Source organism: Gallinula chloropus, assembly GCF_964237585.1.
Source record: "Gallinula chloropus genome assembly, chromosome: 5".
NCBI lineage: Eukaryota > Metazoa > Chordata > Aves > Gruiformes > Rallidae > Gallinula > Gallinula chloropus.
In genome coordinates, this window is record NC_140090.1 from 71,155,346 (window position 1) to 71,175,180 (window position 19,835).

A 19,835-nucleotide genomic window follows, 5' to 3' on the forward strand; every position below is an offset into this window, starting at 1 on the left:
GCCTGGTTCTCCGCTGCTCTGCACCTGGTGAAGTGCTCCCCATCTGCAGAGTGCAAAGTACGTGATAAATGCAAATAACTTAAAATTTTCCAGTCGCTGGTGGTAGTATTTTGTACCCATTTACAAGGCTGCATGCTACATAAATGACGATGCCAGGTGCAGAGGGGAGAAGAACCTGACCCCCTCCAAAATTAATCTTTCCCCTGAATTAGGATCAATTTTTCAAAGCAGCCAGGATGTTTCTGGTTTCCTCTGTGCCTTAGTGTGTCTGTGTGCTGGGGGGAGGGTGCACGGCATGCCAAGGCAGTGCAGGAGCAAGTGTAGAAAGGGCCTTTGACTCAGCCCTCACTAATAAAGCAGGTTACAAAGGAAGCAAGAAGACATGGAAGGAGCATTTCCAGTGTTACTTGTTGGTATGAGCAGCACAACTTCTGCTTGTCCTCCCAAAATATGTGCAGTTAGAACCTTTTTGTCACAGCACGCGGCAGCTCCAGTTCTTAATCGCGTGTTATTAGAGTGGTGGGTAAAGCCTGGCTGGGTAGGCCTTGATCCCACTAATTTCTGTGTGTTTAGAAGGGGGAGCCCAGGATTGCTGATCCTTTACGAAAAGCAGGTTCTTCAGTTGGGTCCAGAGTGGGGATTTGCTTTAGGGATGACTCTGTTACTGGAGAAGGTTTGTATTGTTGGCTGGGGCACGCTCTCCTCTCCCGTTTTGTGTCAGCTGACAGAGCCGATGTCTGATAAATGACTAATAACATTTCTGCAGAGGTGTTACTGGTGGGGGATTAAAATAATACGCACGCTTTCCCCCAGCCCCTGGGAAGGGGAAAGATTTGATGTTTGTAAACCACACGGGCCGGGCCGCTCGCTCTTGACCCGTTCCGCCCTCTCTTGTAGCGGGGCGAGCCCCGGCACGGCCAGGTACACCCCGGCCGGCACACGGGCCGAACCGGCTTGTGCCGTAGGCCGGGCTGCCCCGGGGCGGGGGGCGCTCCGGCCGGGCAGGTGCCGGTGGAGGGAGGAGGGAGCGGGCCCGGCGCCCAGGTGGGGCCGGCGAGAGCGGGCGCGGCCCGCGGGGTGGGGGGGGCCCGGGCCGGGCCGGGGGCGCCGCCCGCCCCTCCGGCCCCGCCAGCGCCGCTAAGGCTGCCGTGCGGCGCCGGCCGCCCCCGGCCGGTAGCGGCAGCCCTCCCGCAGGGCGGGCTCAGCCGTAGGGGGCTGCCTGTCCCGCCGTCGCCAGCCCGGCCGCTGCCCGGCGCGAGGGGGGGGGGCAGCGCGGTTGCCTCCAGGGCCGGTCCTCTGCCCCTTCCCTCCCTTCCTCCCTCCCTCCCGCCGCCACGGCGGAGGGTTGCGCGGTCACCGCGCCTCCCGCCGCAGGGGCCTCCCCGCATGGTCCCCGCCGCTGCCATGAGCCAGGCCACGGCCCCCCGCGGCGCTGACCCGCCGGAGAGCGATGCCCGCAGCGGGGCCCCCGGCAGAGGGATGCCGCAGCCGCCCAGCCTGCCCCAGCTCCTCCACAAGTAAGAGCCGCCCCGCGTTCCGCCGGGCCGGGAGGGCGGGCGGGCGGACGGGGGTCGCTCTTTCTCTCTCTCTCTCGCTCTCTCTCTCCCCGGCGGCGGTGCCCCCCTTCCCTCCCCCGCGCCCAGACTGACAGCCGGGCGGGCGGAGGGTCGGCCCGGCACCGGCCCTGGCCGAGCGGTGCCCCGCGGGGCTGAGCCTTCTCGCCGCCGCCTGGCGCAGCTGCCGGTGCGGGTGGCGGCGGAGCCGCTCCTTTTGATGCGGGGCACGTACCCCTCTAAAGACCGGCACCGGTCCCGCTTCGCGGCAGGAGTGTTCTTCCCGAAAAGCCGCTCGTGCCGGTTTCCCGAGCGTTATCCCCCGGCACCGCGCCTCCTCCGAGCGATGACCCGCGCCGCCCGGGAGCCGGGTCGGGAAAGTTTTCATCGCCGTTCCGTGGTCGGTGCCGTGCCGTGCCGGCGCTCCTGTGCCCGCGGGCTGGCGCGTCTCCTCCCGGGGCCTGGAGCGAGGGGGTCTCGGGGCTGTGTCACGGGCGATCGCATCGCTGCGAAGCGGAGGCAGAGCGCCTCAGGGGCAGGCGCTGTAAGGGGGGCAGCGGTGGCGTTTTGCCGTTTTGTTTTCCGTCCGGAAACAGAGGGAAAAGGGGACTCTCGCCGCACCGACGCAGTGGGGCGAGCGATGCTTTTCTGGCTAAACGGGAAACTTGGAAGACAAGCCGAATCAGTTAATACGTGAAGCACGAGTGACACCTAAGTTGATCTTTGCTGGTTCGAGATGGTGGCGGGCACCGTGTCTGATTTTTTCCCCCAGTTGTAACGCGTTAAAAGAGTCAGGGGCTTCTAACGGAGCAGTGAGTTTGCTAACCAACCCCCAGTTGCGGAGGCACTACAGTTGCCTTCTATTACTTTAAGATTTGCGGCAGGAGTTGACGAGCTGGGTGCTGTGCAGCGGCGTAGGTTGGGAAAGGCTTTTGACATTATATGTCCCAGGCCACCGACTGGACTGAGCCCGAGTTGGGCCGTCAGGCACGACGCGAGTATGACAAAGCACTGCCGGGCTGCGGCGGCCTGGCTGCTGGGCTTGTGCCCTCCTGCAGCAAGCCCGCCTGGCTTAGCCATCTCCTGCATCGCTTTGTCGACAAACCCCAACAACGTGGAGGAAGAAATGCTTTCGGTTCTCGCAGTTGTATTTACAAAATGCGTAGGGACGTGTATGTAAACATCTCTGTGCGTGTAGGCAAACACTGCAGCTCGCAGAGTACGGGCGTTATTTCCAGCTGGGAGCTGTGTGGACTTCCTATGAATAGGTTTGAAATGGAACTTTTAGCGTTGTGGCGGAGTGTGGCCTGTCAATTTCTCGATGCTGGGTGTTTCCTTTTTCATCTGTTCGCTTTTAAATCGTGTTTTTGCCATCAATTTAAATAACGGTTCTTGTTACCCACGCTATTGCTCCTAACTGGAAACACAGCCTTGGGGTTCTGCATTGAAACTGAAACATTGAAGGGTCGCTGCCTGAGCCCGCTGGGCGGCTTGCAGTGCTGCGTACGGATTGCTGTGCATCCCGAAGGTAACTTACACAGACTCAACATCAGCCTTACATTTTAAGCTATGGTCTCTAAAGGTGGCCCCCCTTTTTTTTTTCCTGTCCACGGTTATCAGGAATTTGTGTGGGTGTGTGCTGCCAGTCGGATAGGTGAATCTGTTGAGACGGCTGCGTGGACCATGTTGTGCCAAAGGGCACCGCACTTTTGCCGGTCGTGCCTGCTAGTGAATTTTAGGTAGGAGAACTTGAAATGGTTTTCTTCCCTTTAATGGAGAAGTTTGAGAGAGCTGCCATGTTCTGGCCGTTCTTTGTCATGGTAATGTGATGCAGAATGGCAAATGCCGAGCGTCTCCATCTAAGGTCCTGCAACTTGATCGTATGATTTTGTAACTGTGATTCGGTGTGTGCCCATGCATTTACCTGGTAATGAGTAAATCTCCATCCTGCATTTAGTTGGAATTGTGGGCAAATTATATTTTGCTTTGCTCATGGTGACTTGGGCATTTGTTAATCGGAATTGGATATTCAGTGATTGTTAGGGAGTTCGATGTTGGGAGTACCTTTAATTGTTACTCTAAATTAATTTGTAACATGTTAGAACAGGTATTATGATTGACAAAGCAGGGTGAAAAGGGAAGCAGTGATTCTTCTACAAAACGAAGTAGCAGTTTCATTACTTGGAAAGAAAACATTGACCTCTTTTCCTGAGCATTTTGATTTTTTTTATTTAAACAATTTTTGCTTTGTGAGCTGCAGGAAGCAAGCATGCAGTCACAGAATGTTAATTCAGAGCAGTGTTGGTCAGAATATTGTGTGGTGTTTAACTGCATCATGCTGCCTGTTTCAATGCTTCTATTTTTCCTTATATTATTTAAAGTTAAAAATCTGGATTCCTTCCCCTATTCCCCCAGTGCTTTTCTTAATCAAACATCTGTAAAAATTTCTAACACAAATATATTTAAAAAAACAATCTCCCTACACGGGCAGCTGGTAAGCTTTCACTGTGAGCACTGAGCAAGGATTAAAATTTAGCAAAACTGGAGGTCCGAGATGTTTTTGGTAGCAGCTACATTGGCTGAATGAGTGCAACGCAGGTAGTACATAGTATTTTCTTTAAATACCTTCTTGCTTTAGTGTTTATAATTTAATTTTAATATTAAACCATAATCGAGTCTCTGGATGGAAATTCCTTGCTGGTAGTACCCAAATACAGTAAGATACACATTGAAATACGCTGTCTACATGTCGTAATTTTTCCCGCGAGCGACAACGTCATTTCAGTTGATAATAAAGGCCCAATCATAAGATTTACAGAGCGGTTAAAGCTTTCGAGCTGCTCAGGTTGTTGCCATGCTTGATGGGAAAATGTTTTTGGAGAATAAGAAGTAAAATTGTTATTGCAGTTAAAGCCCTCGGGTTGTAGAGCTGAGAATGAAAAGCTGGTGGAGAAGGGAAGCCTGAATTTACCCACTAGGAAGGATGACTTACAAAGCCGTAGGATTGCATATGAAATAAAACAGAAGACAGAGAAGGAGTTGTGGCGGTGTTGGTTAGTGTTTGTAGCCGGGTTCTACCGTGATTGTGGGGAAGGAGTTGGAAATGCAGCATAAGGCCTGTGGCACCAGCAAGTGAAACGCGTATGGGAACTATCTGAAGAGCCCTCACATACCTGCTCTGCACAGAGGTTTTAGTACATTTCTGGAGCCGCCGTCTTGTTTTGGGCTGTTTTCCCTCTTTAGGTAAGTCTGCTCTTCTGGGAAGATTTTTGGTTTGGATTGGGAGGTGGCATTGCAAAATGTAAGTTTTAGATGACCACTCAGCGTGTGATAAATTTTAGCACCTGCTGTCAGCTTGACAGGAGTGCCTAAGCTGCATGAGAGAGTGGAGGCTCCTAGTAGTAGTTCCAGGTGTGGGCTTCATTGCAGCCTGGTGGAGCGGCTCGCTGGGAGTAACTGAGAGAAGGGACTGGTGTTCACGGGCTGACTGTGCTTTCTGTGAAAGTTTTGGCTTAAAAACATGCCACAAATGAATTCCGTAATTATAGGAGGCCTAATTGTATTGAAAGGCAATCTCTTTGTATGTTTTAATGGCTGGTTGCATGCTTTCAGTCCTAATGATTTGTCATGGGTAATATCTGTCCAGTGGAAATGGAGCAGTTTTAACTCCCCATGTTGATATAGGAGTATACGTTTGTTTTACAAATTGAATAAAGATGTCTTAAAACAACGGGGGGAAAACCAAAGTTCATATTTTTTTTTCCTGAGGGGTTGTGCCCTGGAGATTTTGAGCTCCTCTGGAAGGAAGATGGAATTTCCAACATCTGCGCCCAAGTCGTCATCAGTTTGTGCCAGTTCTGGGGGCAGGCAGGACTAAGCAGGCGGGTACTGAATGCTTTGAGCCATTCATTACTTACAGCAGTGAGGAGGAACCTTGTTGGGGAAAAACAACCTCCAGCTTTATCTTTTTTTGTTTAAACGTAACCTTGCTATGTTTAAGCTTGTGCTTTTTGATTTGCTTCCTCATATGTTTACTTCGTGTAGAGTGTGGGGTTTTCTTTCTTCTTTCTTTTCCCTCCTCAACTCAAGGTCTCTCAGGAGAGATAAAATATGAAATGTACTCCCATTATATACATTAGTCATGGCAAATAGTTTGGCATATATGGCAAAGGCTAAACTGATACTTAACAAGGGGACATTAGGAGAAACACTGGTTTTACTGTGTCTCTTCTTACTGTTACTGATCCAGGCTTTCCATATTTATTTGCCTTTTAAAGTACATCTCCAGAATCCCAGTTGCTTCCCCACCCGCCAGAGCCCTGAAAACTCATGGAGTTTGTGTTGTTACAACTGCAGTGCCCTGACTGGAGATGAAAACAAAACAGAAAGGGCTGTAGCAAAACAAGGGACAGGGGCTGGAGAAGCAGACTGCATGGTGTGGGACTGGCCCGAGAACGTGGGAACTAGACCCGCATTACTGAACTCCTCCTTGTGTTTCCCATTGATCGCCTCCCTGTGTTATCACAGCGAGGGAGCCTCAGTTGGTGGGGCATTGCCTGGCTCCTTATCCTGTAATTATTGAGACTCCTCTTACACCTCACCTGACATTAAAATCGGGACTTAAAATGTGTGTGCTAAATGTGTGTGTGCGTGGGGGGACAGGGACACACCAAAGTGGGGTGGGAGGGGCACTTCACATTTAAGTTCAGTCCCTACTAAAAAGTAGCATCAACAACAATTACCATCAATTAAAATTCCTCTTTTCTCTGAACATTTTCTTTTCTTTTCACATTTAAAATACTTTAAAAAAAATCTCTGGTTTTTTGGTGGAAGCCATTATCAGGTGTGAACCAAAGCTGAACAATTAATCTATCAAATGGATGCTCTCTGTTTTAAACTAAAGTGTGGGATTCTTTGTCTCGAAATCTTTTGTTTGTTGTCATTTTTTAAAAAACAAACATCTCATTTAAAACCCAATAGCTTCTTGGGAGAAAATCACAATAAAATTGAATTTAAGGCTTGAAGAGAGAGTGCAGACATACCAAGTGGAAAATGGTCAGGAAGAAAAAAAAAAAAGAATTTAGAAGGAGTGCCTTGCATACAAACATCTCCATGTGGTCTGGCTTGTATTATCAGTTATCAGTCAACTCCTAGTTGCCCAGAAATATCAAATTCTTTCATAAATTTTATCAGGGAGAGAGATAAGAGTAGTAATACCAACTTTAGTAATAAATGAAATAATACACACTTTGTAAGAAGCAATGCAGTAAGTGGGTTTTGGACCCTAATGTGTGGCAATGGAGTCCTCTTTACTGAAACTAAGTTGCCTGGATGCTGCTCTTCTATTGGAAGTTTAATACTACTGTTCCCATCAATGGGGAGACTGGGGAATGTGTTCTTTGGTTTTCCTCTTGCTTCAGCCCTTGTCCATTGGAAGCTGCGTGCACCTAACACCGTGTGGTTCCATGCGGATGAGAAAATCTTTCTGACCCCATCTGGAGGAAAGGAAAATGGAGAAGGGTAAAAAAACCTCAACACCTTCTAGTTCTGACCCTTTCTTGGGGCTGTCAAACTGGAACTGCATCTTCAAAAATATATTAATGCTTCATATAGGACTGCAGAAGTTAATTTAGGAAGGTAAAAAATTGATTGCTTGCATGAAATAATAGTTCTAGTAACTTCAAAGTACTCCTTCAATAGAATTAACTTTTTCCAAAGATTAAGCTGCCTCTTCATGTAAACTAAATCCTTTGAATACATTTGCAGCTAGACACTTTACCAGACTGACTTCATTCCCCTGAATATACTTCCCCCTCTTCCCCCCCCTTCATCCTTTGTAACGTTTTATAGTTGATTTAAGGATGTAATCGCTCCGTTAGCCTCTGCCCCTCCATGTCCAGCTGCTTTCTCTTTGTCACACTAACGACCCGTCACAGTGAAGCTGTCACTTGACACACTGGGTGAAACGAGAAAACCTGCCCCTTTGGGCTTTAGAAACGTTTAATATCTGTCCTGTTCTGACAAGTCAAGCCTAACCCGCTTTACAAATGGCTCTTGCCTGTTTAGAAAAAATGCCAAGTCAAGGCATTGGGAATTCTGTTCCAGGGAGGGAACAAAGGCTTGTTTTCTTAAAGGATCAGTATTTATGAGTGCACAGGCAATTATTTTGCTGCAGGGTTACTGCGTTTGTGTATGTGTTACGTAAACTTGTGAAATCTGAGTTTAACTGATATTAGTTGTACCACAAGCTGCGTATTTATCTCGTGTGTCTGAGGAACCAGAAGGAAGATGGATTTGTTGTCAGCCTTCTGTGTGCCCATATCATGAGATGAGCTGAATGGGCAGTGAGCGGGACCAGGGTGGAGTTGTGCTGTGTGCCTGTCACGGTAAATGGTGCTCTTCAGATTTGTTCTTCCATCATCTTCATTGTTTAAAGACATTCAGGTGTCTCACCAGGTTTTATAAAAAGCTCCAAAGATGCCAGCCCTGACTCTGGGGATGATACTAATCTGTGGCTTTACTAGTTGTGTAGTCCTGTGTGGTTTGAACTCCAAAGCACGTGTTACACGGAATGTTAATGATGGTGACTGCGTTAAGAAGGATGGGAGAATATTCTGCTTTGTTGCTTCTGGACAAGCTTCTTACTGGGAAAAGACTGGGGCAGGGTAAGGAAGTGTTTAACTCTCATTCCCTTCAGTAATGTCTTCTGCTGGCCAGCAAGGACAGGAAAGATGGTACTGTGGGCAGGTTATGAGCAAGTTCCCTGTCACCTGGTCCCATCCTTGGCTTCCTGGCTTTGAGATCCCAAAAGTGTCTGATGTTATCTATTCTCATTTTACTCTTCTGTGGGCTTGTGCATGTTGTATAGTTGAAAAGCAGCAGTGAATTGACCACAGCCTGTTTCCTGGGTAAGAAATAGTATTTCTGTCTCTGCTGATTAATGTGTTCTCCTCCTAGGGGAAGGTGTGCTAAGTAATGTCATTAGGTTGATGAATGACACACGCAATTTGTTGACCAATATTTATTGTTCTTTTTTTGGCCTTAGTGTTGTTCTTTTTTTATTAACTGTAAAATAAAATTGCAAAATACTTGTTGAGAACAAAATGCCATGTAATGCTTTAGTGATGTCTTTTTCATTCTGTGTTCTGCTCTGCCTGGAGCTAGAGTGAGAGCAGAGTAACTTCTAGTACAGAGAAGTTTGCTCCAGTCCCTGCAGAGCTGTGAGTGGCTCCGTGTGTTTGTGTGGTTTGTATCTGGATGCCACTCCAGAGATTTCCTCTGCTCCCCCACATAAAATTCTTTGTTGGAATTTATGCACAATTCAGGCTGAGGATGGGATTTGGAGAAAAGATGACTCTTGTCTCCTGAAACTGTGGAGAGCAGTATTAGCATTCTAGAGTGAGATTGGCTTTTTTCAGCCCTAGTTTTCTTATCTTCTAAACTCTTCCATTAACACATCTTAACATTCACACCCCTGCTATCCATGTGCTCTGCACCATCCATTTATGCCCCCCTCATGGCACATTCTTGTAAGGTCACCTACAGCTTTCCACCGTCCTGCCAAATGACAACCAAACATCAGGCTCTTTTCTTTCTTTGCCTCTTCATTCAAGGTCACTATTCCATGGTACAGGCAGGGCTTTCCCTTTTGCTAGTATCTTTCTGTTGTCTCTTTGAGGTGGCCCAGGAGCTTTGCCTCAGTTTACTCTGATGTGTATTATGCTTAGGACAGTGTCATTAGTGTGTCTAGAGCTGGACATGTTTGTAAGTAATACAGAAGAATAGCTGTTGGCTGGGATGGTGTTCATAGATACCTCTGGTAGGGTGGGCAGCCAGGTTTGTAGGTAAAGTGATGTAAACAAAAGAACAGACATTCAGTGGTATTGAATCCAAGTCAACTCTTGCATTTTCTGCAGTTTTGGATATTATCTTAATATAACTTCTTTTTTACAGCTCATGGAAAAGTAAAAAGTGCTAACAAATTTGATAATAAAATTTAAGTTAATCACGTCAGTGTATCTTTGGTAGATCAGACTTCAAAAAGACAAGGGATCGTTATGCAGCCTGGGTTTTGTAGACACAGTACACTGCAAAGCATCAAAGGATTGAATTTCCTTCCAAAAAAAAAAAAAAAAGAAAATTTGCAAGGCCTAAAAGTGATTTAGTTATTTTGTTTAGATGGATAAAGTATATCTGTGCAGAATAAAGCAACGTGCCTTATATAATACATAAATACTGTAGCCAGTTTGCTTGTTGGTGGTAAATACGGCTTGAATTCCTCTTTGGATATAGTTTGTATACTATGAGACTGATCTTGCAAAGCCCTGTTCATACATGTGAGGATTATTTATATCTATAAGGCTTTAGAAGGTCAGATGTATCACCTGAGTCTGCAAGGCTTCATGACTGCTAAGGGTTTGTTGGTTTTTATTTTTTTAATTCTTATTATTTTCTGGGACACTTGGAGTCCTACACAGAAATGTAAGAGCAGTGATTGCTGATAGGAGACACCTCATAGAGTAGAAGCCAAAGAAAATAATAGAAAGGTACCTTGTATTCCATTATTGAAACTTCTCTTTTAAAAGACAGCATGGACCTATAAAGGGAGGAGTATAGATCCATGCCCATTGTGCTTCTTAATAGTATATTAATGGTTTTAAAACCAATACTATGAGATGTTAAAGCCTCACTAGCTACGAGGATTTGTAGTGCTAGAGGTGGAAAGGGGTTTACCAGAAGCCCACTGCACTTAAAGGTGACCATCACTGCTGTCTGCCAATTTTGCTGAGCGTTTGGGAGAAAAAAGGCATGGTCTTATACCTCCCATCCAAGTTGGCTACGTGCTTTGTTTGCCATGTAAATTCTCAGGATGTTGGTCTTTTTTTAAACATTTGCTGCAGTTTTTTAGTGGAATAACATGAAAATAACAGCTAGAATTTTGTGGTATTTCCCCCTGTATCCAAAGGAGCTTTTATAAACTTTATGGAGGTCCCATTTTATCGTAATCCATATGACAAGGACATAAAATATCAGCAGCTAAGAGTACTTCGTGGATCACTGACATAATTTATGGGGTGAATCTGCTCTAATCGGCAAGACAGCCATTTGTAGCCTTTTCTGTATAACATACTGTCTCTCACTGTGCATTCTGGCAGTACTTGGCACTGCTCTGTTTGCAGCCTTCTGCTCTGTGGAATATAAGACCCTTTTACACAAAGATACAAACACACAGAAGAGAGACATCCCGCACGTTTCTTCCCCATCTGTTTAGCATGATAGATTTTTCTTGGGGGTGTCCTCCTTTGAAGCATTAAAACCTACTGGTTTGGTTTGGTGCTTCTGTAATTTCAAGCTGCATTATGTGAAAGGTAGTAGCAGTGTTCCAAAGCCGGGGACTTGATTGGCAAGTTTTAGCTGTGAGTAAATTTTCACAGCTGATCCATAAATCCCCGACAGACCATTAGGAGCTTCAGAGCAGCTCTGGCAAGCTCTCCTACAATAATTGTAGTTTTAAGTTTGTTATATTTAGTTTTCTCACCTCTTAGCTGGATGCCAGGGGACCTCACTAGGAGCAAACCGGTTCCCTATCTGCTTTTCCTTCCAAGCTGGCAGTTTGTACAGATAGCACAGCGTGGGAGGAGGGCTTGCAGGTTGAATCCCAGTGGACAAGGCAGAGATGGTCCAAGGGTGTGACTTGTGACAAATGGGCCACAGATCTGGGCTTAGATGTTTCAGTAACTCAAAGAGACTTGGAGTACATCATCTCTCACCCCCCACCTTCAGCCCCTCTTCTAAAAAGATAAAAGAATCATTAAGAGAGGCTAAAAAAAAAATACAAATGCTTCTTCAAGCTTAAACATGGCCAAATTGTATGAGACTCTGTGAGATAGACAGTTCTTAATTTAAATTCCCTGAGGTAATTTTACTTATTTATCTGAGGGAAGCTGGCAGAGTGACCAGCATTTAGTGACCACTCGCTACTCAAAGAGCAGAACCGCATGGGTGGCAGTGGTGAGAGCAGCAGGCGTTTCTTCCGAGTGCCAGGGTTTGATGGTAAGGAAGGTGCTGGGCAGCTGGAAGCCTGCCTTGGAGATCACACCCTCTTTGGGCTTATTGATCTACAGTGAAATCAATGCTGTAGAGACTGTATTGCACCTTGGATAAGCCCTGGAGAATGTTTCTTACGTACCAGGGCCCCACCAGGCAGCCTAATAAAGTCAGAGGAGAGGTTGTTACTGTTCTCCTGGATTTGAATCCTGCTGGATGGACTTTGGAAGCAAATCTGGATGTATGTTTGAGCAACTAATGCATCTTCTGTGTGTTTCCTTCTGAAATCTGAACTGCTTTGCTGAGGATGTACTTGCCACTCGGTGGAGACTGGTGTACTACCTTGCCGAAGGACAACGGGACTGTGCAGAAGGAATGGGGGTGTCTGCATGGTAAACTCTTCCAAAGGAATATTTTTTTTCCTTTCTAGGAGAGGAAATGATAAATTTAATCTCCTTATCCTCTGCTATATAAAACCAGGCTCTTGTACCCATAACCTATGAATGATTTCTTTACACAGAAGAGTGATGGAGAAGCGTTATCTGAACTACTTATGACAACAAAACGAAGAATTTATGGTGGTATTTTAATTGAATTTTCAATTTTATTATTTATTTTAGAGCAAGAAAAGCAGAAATGTAATTCATATTAAAAGCTCCTTCAAATGACAATGCCTTCATGTTAAGTTTTTAATTTAGGGAGATCAGAAGTTTTGTTGATTAGGGTCTTACTAGGGTAAGGATAGAGTAAGTAACTGTAAATAGTGATACAGTGAGTGATGGTTTTGCCCTACAAACTTTGTGTTGAACTTAAGCAGAAGGTAAAAATATCATTTGACAACCATTTTGCAAGGAGGCATCTCTGGTTAAAATAGAGGGATCTTCAGTAGCAGAAATGGAATTGGTTGTCTCTTCAGTCCTTAGTTTCAAGTGCTTTAACTTCATTTGATGTAAGAAGTCAAGTGAAGATGTTATTCCTGTGGTGGGAAGAGAGTGCTCTTGATGCCTCTGTCATTTTGTATCTGACACTTAAGCTAGAAAGCCTAGGAGTGATAAGAGTAAATGAGTTAATTACATGTGTGCTAATGAAATGCAGAGCATGCTTCAGCTGGAAGAAAAGACCATGCCCATCGTCACAAGGGCATGGAGCAATAGGATGAGGGGGGATGGTTTAAACTAGAAAAGGGGAGATTTAGGTTGGATATTAGGAAAAAGTTCTTCAATATGAAGGTAGTAGATCACTGGAACAGGCTGCCCAGAGAGGTAGTGGAGGCCCCATCCCTAGAGATACATAGAATCATAGAATATCATACTGGAAAAAAAGTTTTCAGAACAGTATGGAACTTCCAACGTGAGTTAGGACAGTGGGAAAAAATACAGTGATTTAAAATGCAAAACAGTGTTAGGATGAAAACCAAAATTATCAGGTATATGGATGTAAGCAAATTACATACATCTTCCTTGTTTCACATGCAAAAGTACTGTGCTCTACTTTTCCTTAAGAATGGAATGGATGGGAAGCAGACCACTGAGTGGGCACTATGTACCTCCTGTGCTTTTGGGCAAGCAGTTCACAAAGATAGGGGGCTACTGATAAGAACTACACAGGGACATCCTTGCCTAGTGAATGCTGACCAGCAGAATGTTAATGCAGCCTTCCATTAACTAGGATTTCATTTCCCTGGTAAATAAAATTTGCAAATGCTTTTCCTTCCTCAGAAGTAGCTGGAGCGAATCAGTGACCAGCATTTACACATGGAAAAAGTTTACAGGGGAAGTGTCAGAGGAATCCAGAATTAAAGGCTCAACATAAGAGGGGACAGGTGAATCTAGCGTGTTACTGCTGATTGCTCTAAAAAACAAGCAAGGGAATGCAACTGTGGAAGAAGAGGGGAGAGTTTAACAGGCTTGCTTTCACTGCAGGGTTGACTTGGACTCCTGACTAGGTTTTAACCATTGTCATCTATCAAGCAAAATAGCTTAGTTAAAAAAGCACTTTTGAGACAGTTGAGGATTTTGGGGAGAGCCTGACTTTCACTTGGATAGCTGTCACTTCGGGAAGAATTCACTGGGGTAGGATAATCAGAGGTATGTCAGGGAGGGGAAGTGTGTGAGGGGCCCCTACCCAGAAGAATCAGCCTTTCTTGATGTGAGAGATCCTAGGTGTTATGTCGGCATTAAGGCAACAGATTTTCTTCCCCCCTCTCCACCCCACCTCTCCTTATGCAGTATAGTCTTGGTCTAACTGGTATGGTTTTCTTTTCCAGTTATTAATAAAAATGAGAATGAAGTCAAACTTCTCAAGGTGCAAATGCAGTCATTTCCTTTTCCCTCCTCATGAGAGAAAAAGTGTCACACTTACAGCTTTAGTAACTGCAAGAGGGGACTGATGGGCAAACGAAGTGTCCTATCCTGTGAGGATGTGATTTACCTGGGAAGTGGCTGGGGCAATCAGGAGGTTCTCCAACTCGTATATAGGTCTTTGAGAGTACAAGTGATTAAGAAACAAACCAGAACTTTTTCCTGATTGAAAGGGTGCCTTGACTTATCTAGGGCTACAGCAGGATATTAATAGAACATACTGCATTTCCTTCACATAAAAATACGAAGGGCACTTTGCTGAGAAAAAATCCTGCTGTGCCTTTCTGTCTTTGGGACCAGCTCATCACCCAGCTAAAATTAAAAGGTGAAGTCAGGCAGTTCTTGCTCTCTATTTTTAAACTGCTTCAGCATATGAATGTGAGTGTGAAATCTTTCTTTAGGCCTCTCTTAACTTAATTACCTACTTATTCAAAATATTCTCCTCTCAAATTGCTCAGCTGTAATTGTATTTCTCTCTTTTGTGGACACACTTTAGCTACTCGGTGTTTGTTTAATTAGTTTTATCCTTTATTTGTAGTTCTGTGGTTATTTACAGTGATGGAAGCCTCGTGGCAAGTGTTCTATTATAAAATGAGCAAGTAGCTGATGTTTTTGTGTATCTGTTCCCTGTTTTTCCTCTGGTACCAGGAGGGAAGCCCACTTAAAAAATCCCAAAACAAACAAATGGTAAAAAGCATTCAAAAGAATAATTTTAACTTGACCTTAATAATAGAAAATTACAAAATAATTGAAAATGTTTTATTGCACTTTAATGTCTTTAAATCTTTAGTTCTGTACAAGCTTATTCCTGTTTTATTTTGTTTATATGCCTTTTCTTTTGTTTGGGTGGAAGGGGTGATGTGGTCCCAGAACAGGAGGTGCAGAGAACCTGCATATAAACCATAGATTTCATCTCTTTTTTTCTTCTGATCCAGATATACTGATTTCTTCTCCCTGTGTTTCAATTTATCTATGCAAAATCCCTGCAAACAGCCTTTGAAATTGAATTGAGCCCTCATTGCTTGTGCAGAGAAGTAACGTTTCCCAGTCTCTTGCCTGCAGCCTGCAGAGGGTGTGCTTTCCTCCTTCAAACCATCATTGCCCAGTGCCGTACCCGTAACACACTGTCCGTCCCCCAGTGCTCTACTGAGAACTCGGCATTGCACCCAGAGGTGCGAAGGGAAAAGGGCGTCTGTCTGTCTCTGTCCCCTGTGACTTCTGTCCCTCAATTTCTTTGGCTATCAGCTGTTTGAAGCACAGGCTGTGATATCTCTTCCCAGCTGACCCCGTCCGCGGTGGAAAGGACGCTGCTGGGAGAACACGGTGTTTCTCCGCATCCTCTTTCGGGACTGGCTGTTGACCCTAAACATAGTATAGAATGGAGATACACACTCTTTCCTTCTCAGTGTTTTCCTGGTTCCTTTGTTTTTGTCAGTGGGAGCAGCTGTGGTGTTGGAGATTTCAGGAGTCTTGCCTGCAGTTTCCTGTGTCTGGTCGAGCAGTGATCAGAGGGCACTGCACTGGGCCTTTTGTGTTTTGTCACGTACCTGAAGCTGGGTGAGGTGGCAAGTTTTGAAAGGCACTACCTTCCATGGCCACGTGCTCCTGGAGGATGCACACAGGAGTCCATATGTAGTGTCCCACAAGAGCTGAACGAGTAAACTGCCTGCTGCAAAGTGTCTTTAGGGTGGCTGGTACCTGGGGACAGCAGTAAATGTGGTTACACCGTCCCAGGCAAATCCCACATGCTGTTGATCTGGCAGGTATATTTCCACTTCCCAGAAATACTGGAGATCTCAAAGGCATGGATGTTAGGTGACAGCACATTTCTACTGCTGCTGAGAAACACGTTGCTATTCACGGTGTTTAGTGGCAGCGTAGTTAGATAGCTAGACAGTGATGTTAAGTAACACAAACCTGGAGCCACAGTCTTTTGGACACGTCTTCCCATGCCAGTCTTGGTGCTTGGAACAGTTTGCCCATTAATTTGTTCCAAGCTTCCACCCCCTCTCTGCCCTCTCCAGAAAACCCTTGGCAAACCATCTCTTCTGTAAATCCTTCTGCCTTGGCTGGCCACTGCCCCTCTGTCCTGTTGCCCATTTTTGACTGCAGACTGAAAATTTGTCAGTGCAGAGATTTATGTGAGCGTTTTGGGTCTCAAAGAAATACACAGACCCCTCGCTCTTTCGGAAATTAAAAGGTGCATTTTAAGAGTTAAATATGAGTATGATGTTCACCTAGACAACGGTGGTGGGGGGGGGTTCATAAGGCTAATTATGTTCATAGATTTTCTTTTCTCCAACTGGAGACTGTAGTCCAATATTGGAAATGCTACACTAAAAGTACCTGCAGAACTTCTGCTGCTGTCATCTTTGCTTCCATCTTCTGCTGCTGTTTAGCTTTCAAAACTGATTAGTTGGGTACATTTGGTTTTGTAAGTGGGCATAGTTATTGTGAATTAGTGAAACATATGCTTGGCAAAAGCACCTTGAGAAAATCAGTGGGTTTTAATGGTGTTCACGTACTTCTGTGCTTGAAATGGAGCCTGAAGAATTTGTCCTCAGGACTCTCACATTATGTTTTGGCCATTGGAAAAGAAGCGCCAGACATTAAGCTATCAGAAGGATTTCCAGTCATGGGCAGGCAGCCATTGCGTATATGTTAATCCACAGTAGGAGATTTGGACAGCTTTTGATTTACTGGCACTCATCTGTTCAATATAAGCTGGAGATCAGCACAGCAGTTACCTTTAAAATTGATTGAAGAGTCCAGAAAGGAAAAGAGAATTTTGTGGATACGATGCAAATCTAGTGGAATTGCTAATTGTAGATAATCTTAAAAGTGCATTTCTCAAGGTGGCCAAAGGAACTATTTTGTAATTGCTTAATTGTTTTAAAAATATTTTACCAGCCTTGTCTCACTTTAAAGCAGACACTTTAAATTCTCTAATGTCCTTCTCAGTAGATTGGATTAAGTAACTGGAGAACTAGGAACTGTGTCTGGTTTTTAGCAGCTTGAGAATTTACACGTTTGTTTGAATGCTGCAGAATTTACATGAACAGATTTATTAGCTGAGCCAAACACATAGTTTTAAAACTAGACTATAAAAACTCTTATGTTTTCTTGTGGCTTTCAATAGTTTTAATGGTGCCTTATTTGAAGAATTCGAAGCATCTTTGGTTTTATTTCCAAAACGGGTAAATGAAATGTATTTATTTAAATGGGTAATAAAACTCAAGAGTCAGGTCATAAAGTGGGGTTCACTAAAATGTACAAAATGCCACATGACAGGAAACTTTGTGTTCTGATAATGAAACCAGAGGAAATAACTTTGTGTAGCATACCATGTAGGTGGAATAGGAAACATCTATTTCATTCTGAGCAATAATGATGTGTGCAAGAGATCAGCATTTTTATGTGCACACGTGTGTTTTGGCTGTGTAAATGTGCACTTATATACAATTTTATTTATTTAATGAACTCCTATTTTAGAGATGATTCACAATTTTAGCTGTTGATATTGTGAACCTTTCCCAACATACCAATACTGCATTGTGTCCTCCAAAAAGACCTGTGCTCCAGACAATTGAGTAAAAACAGTGTTATGATGGTGATGTGTATGATAAACCATATTGTCCAACAGAGCCATTGTTTCTTACCAGATTTCTAGGCCACAGTCAAAGTATTGCTATGATGGAAAACATCTTTGTATTTTGAGGGTGTGACTTCAAAAACAAACAGACCTGAACCACTCCAAATCTGTCCCCAACGCTTTGGCTTTTCTGTCAGTTGAAGTTTCAGGTTATTGCATGGCCCATGGCACCACCTAACTTTTATGGCAACTTCTATAGGTTTTACTGCATTTGTAATGAATTTTTGATGGGGTTAGCCTGACCCAATTGTTTGGAGAGTTGGGGATTGTGGAAGAGTTGAGAATGTTGTGTGAGTGTGGCTTTGCATAGAGTGCGTGTGTATACATACATCTTTATATCAATATATACATCCATCAGTATGTTTTATTGACCTGTAGATAGTAACCTTGTTGCACATCTCCTTAGGGGTACTGAAGTCTTGAAAGTAAAATGGGAATGACGGGGAAAGCCAGCCCAAAGGTGTCATTCGTTGAGCTCTCCACAGGTTGCCTTGCCAAGGGCTTGGCTTTGTCTTCCTGGAAAAAGATATTTCAAGGAGCACAGTGGGATGTGTCAGCCCAGGGCTATCTGTAAAGGGGATCCACTGCGAAACTAAACTGCTGCATGGTGTTGACCCTGGTTGGCTTTCAGCCATGGAGCAACTTCCACAGAAATGGATCTAAGTGCTGTTGTATAAACTTTGCTTCACATGTCAGAGGTGGTGCTAGTCCCTTGCTGGCAAGGAGCATGTCTGGCTTCTCTTGCAGCGAGAGCGAGCCCTGCAGCATGCGCATCATGGGCCAGAAATAACATAGGATGCTGGGCATTCCTGATGGGAAAAGTGGGTGATACTAAAGGCAACTGTAACTATACAAAACACAATGTTTGGCTGCTGAGTTGCTCTCTGGTGCCTTCTTCGGGCAGCATTTCTCTTCAGCAGCTGACCAGGAGCATTTTTTTTCTGCCCCTACCAGCACAGGAATAACATATAGCACAGGAATAACCTATAGCCCCGCTGACTGCAGTGACACTGTCTGCTGCCAACCCATCCCACCCACTCGCTGAGCTGTTTGGGGCAGTGACCTTAAATTTCTGTGTTGCTGTCAAATGCCATCACACTTTTGTATCTTGCTGTATGCCTAACCGAAGTTGCTGACCAGTCACTGAGGAGTCATCAAACCACCTTGCTGGTCCTGGAAAGCTGGATCCCAGTATGGTTGCTCTGAGCTAACTAATCCACCGCAAGAATGGATTTAGTAAGACAATTTATCAGTGGAGGTTTGCATTGGTATATAATTGGTTAAGGATACAGGCTGAAATTCAAATTTGTACATAGATATGGTTTTTATTTAAAACAATATCCTACTTAGGATTTCAGTAACATATTTTACAAATCACTCTTCAGATGCTCTTTCTGGAGCTCAAATGCTTACATTATAAATGAAGAACAGATTCAGGAGGCTCCACAGTATTAGTGATTATCTTGTAACGTTTTCCAGATGGCAGAACATAATGTAATCCATACTGCCCAGTTTGTTTCACAGCACTGTATATACTCTGTCATAGGCAGTAAGTAACCAAGAGACTTTAGGAAGCTCATCAGGCTGCTATGACAATTGCTGGTTAATCCAAATGTGCTTTATTACGTTATGAAAACTGCAGATTAGCAAATCACTTGTTGGTGAATGCAGGAAGATTGATTGCCACTCAAAGCTCTGCAAGAACTAGACACGCAGCTCCGATTAGCTTAGCTCAAGCCATACTTCAGTGAATGAATTCCATTTTCTTCAGGGCTGCGAAGTACTTTACATCTGTTCAATTGTATATTCCTCCAGCAGTGCTGCGTAATTTCGATTCCTCCTCTCTAGAGAAGTGATGGGAATGTGTATTTGTTGTTGTTTGCATTGATCTGAAATAAAACCACATCACTAGCAGCACTGGTTGTGTGGGCATGGTGTCTAAGGTCAAATAATTGCAGCTTGCAGTTGCTCATAATTCTGCCAGGGTTCGTGCAATAATGTTGTTTACTAACCAGTGCTTTTATTAGGCTGACAGACCATCATTTGAATGGCAAACCCATCAAATTTAAGTAGGCACTTAGCTCAAGATTTTCTCAGCATTAATTGAAGGCGCCAGGGGTCCTGCACTGGGACAGGTGCAGTCTTGCTGTACAGAGGCAGGATTTGAGGAGTACATGGAGAATGAAAGTTCCTTGTGCATCCTGACATCCAGCTGTGTGGAGT

General features: G+C 44.6%; 1 protein-coding gene across 2 annotated transcripts in view; it reads left to right on the forward strand.

Annotated features, from left to right (window-relative positions):
* Positions 1-1,386: 1,386 nt before the first annotated feature.
* Positions 1,387-19,835, forward strand: part of RBM20 (RNA binding motif protein 20) — a gene marked incomplete at its 5' end in the record, with an annotated part of 104,510 nt that continues 86,061 nt past the window's right edge. For both annotated transcript variants that reach the window (XM_084264479.1, XM_084264480.1), the window contains one exon: positions 1,387-1,517. In XM_084264479.1, coding sequence (XP_084120605.1) covers positions 1,387-1,517 — 131 coding nt within the window. The remainder of the gene's footprint in view (positions 1,518-19,835) is intronic.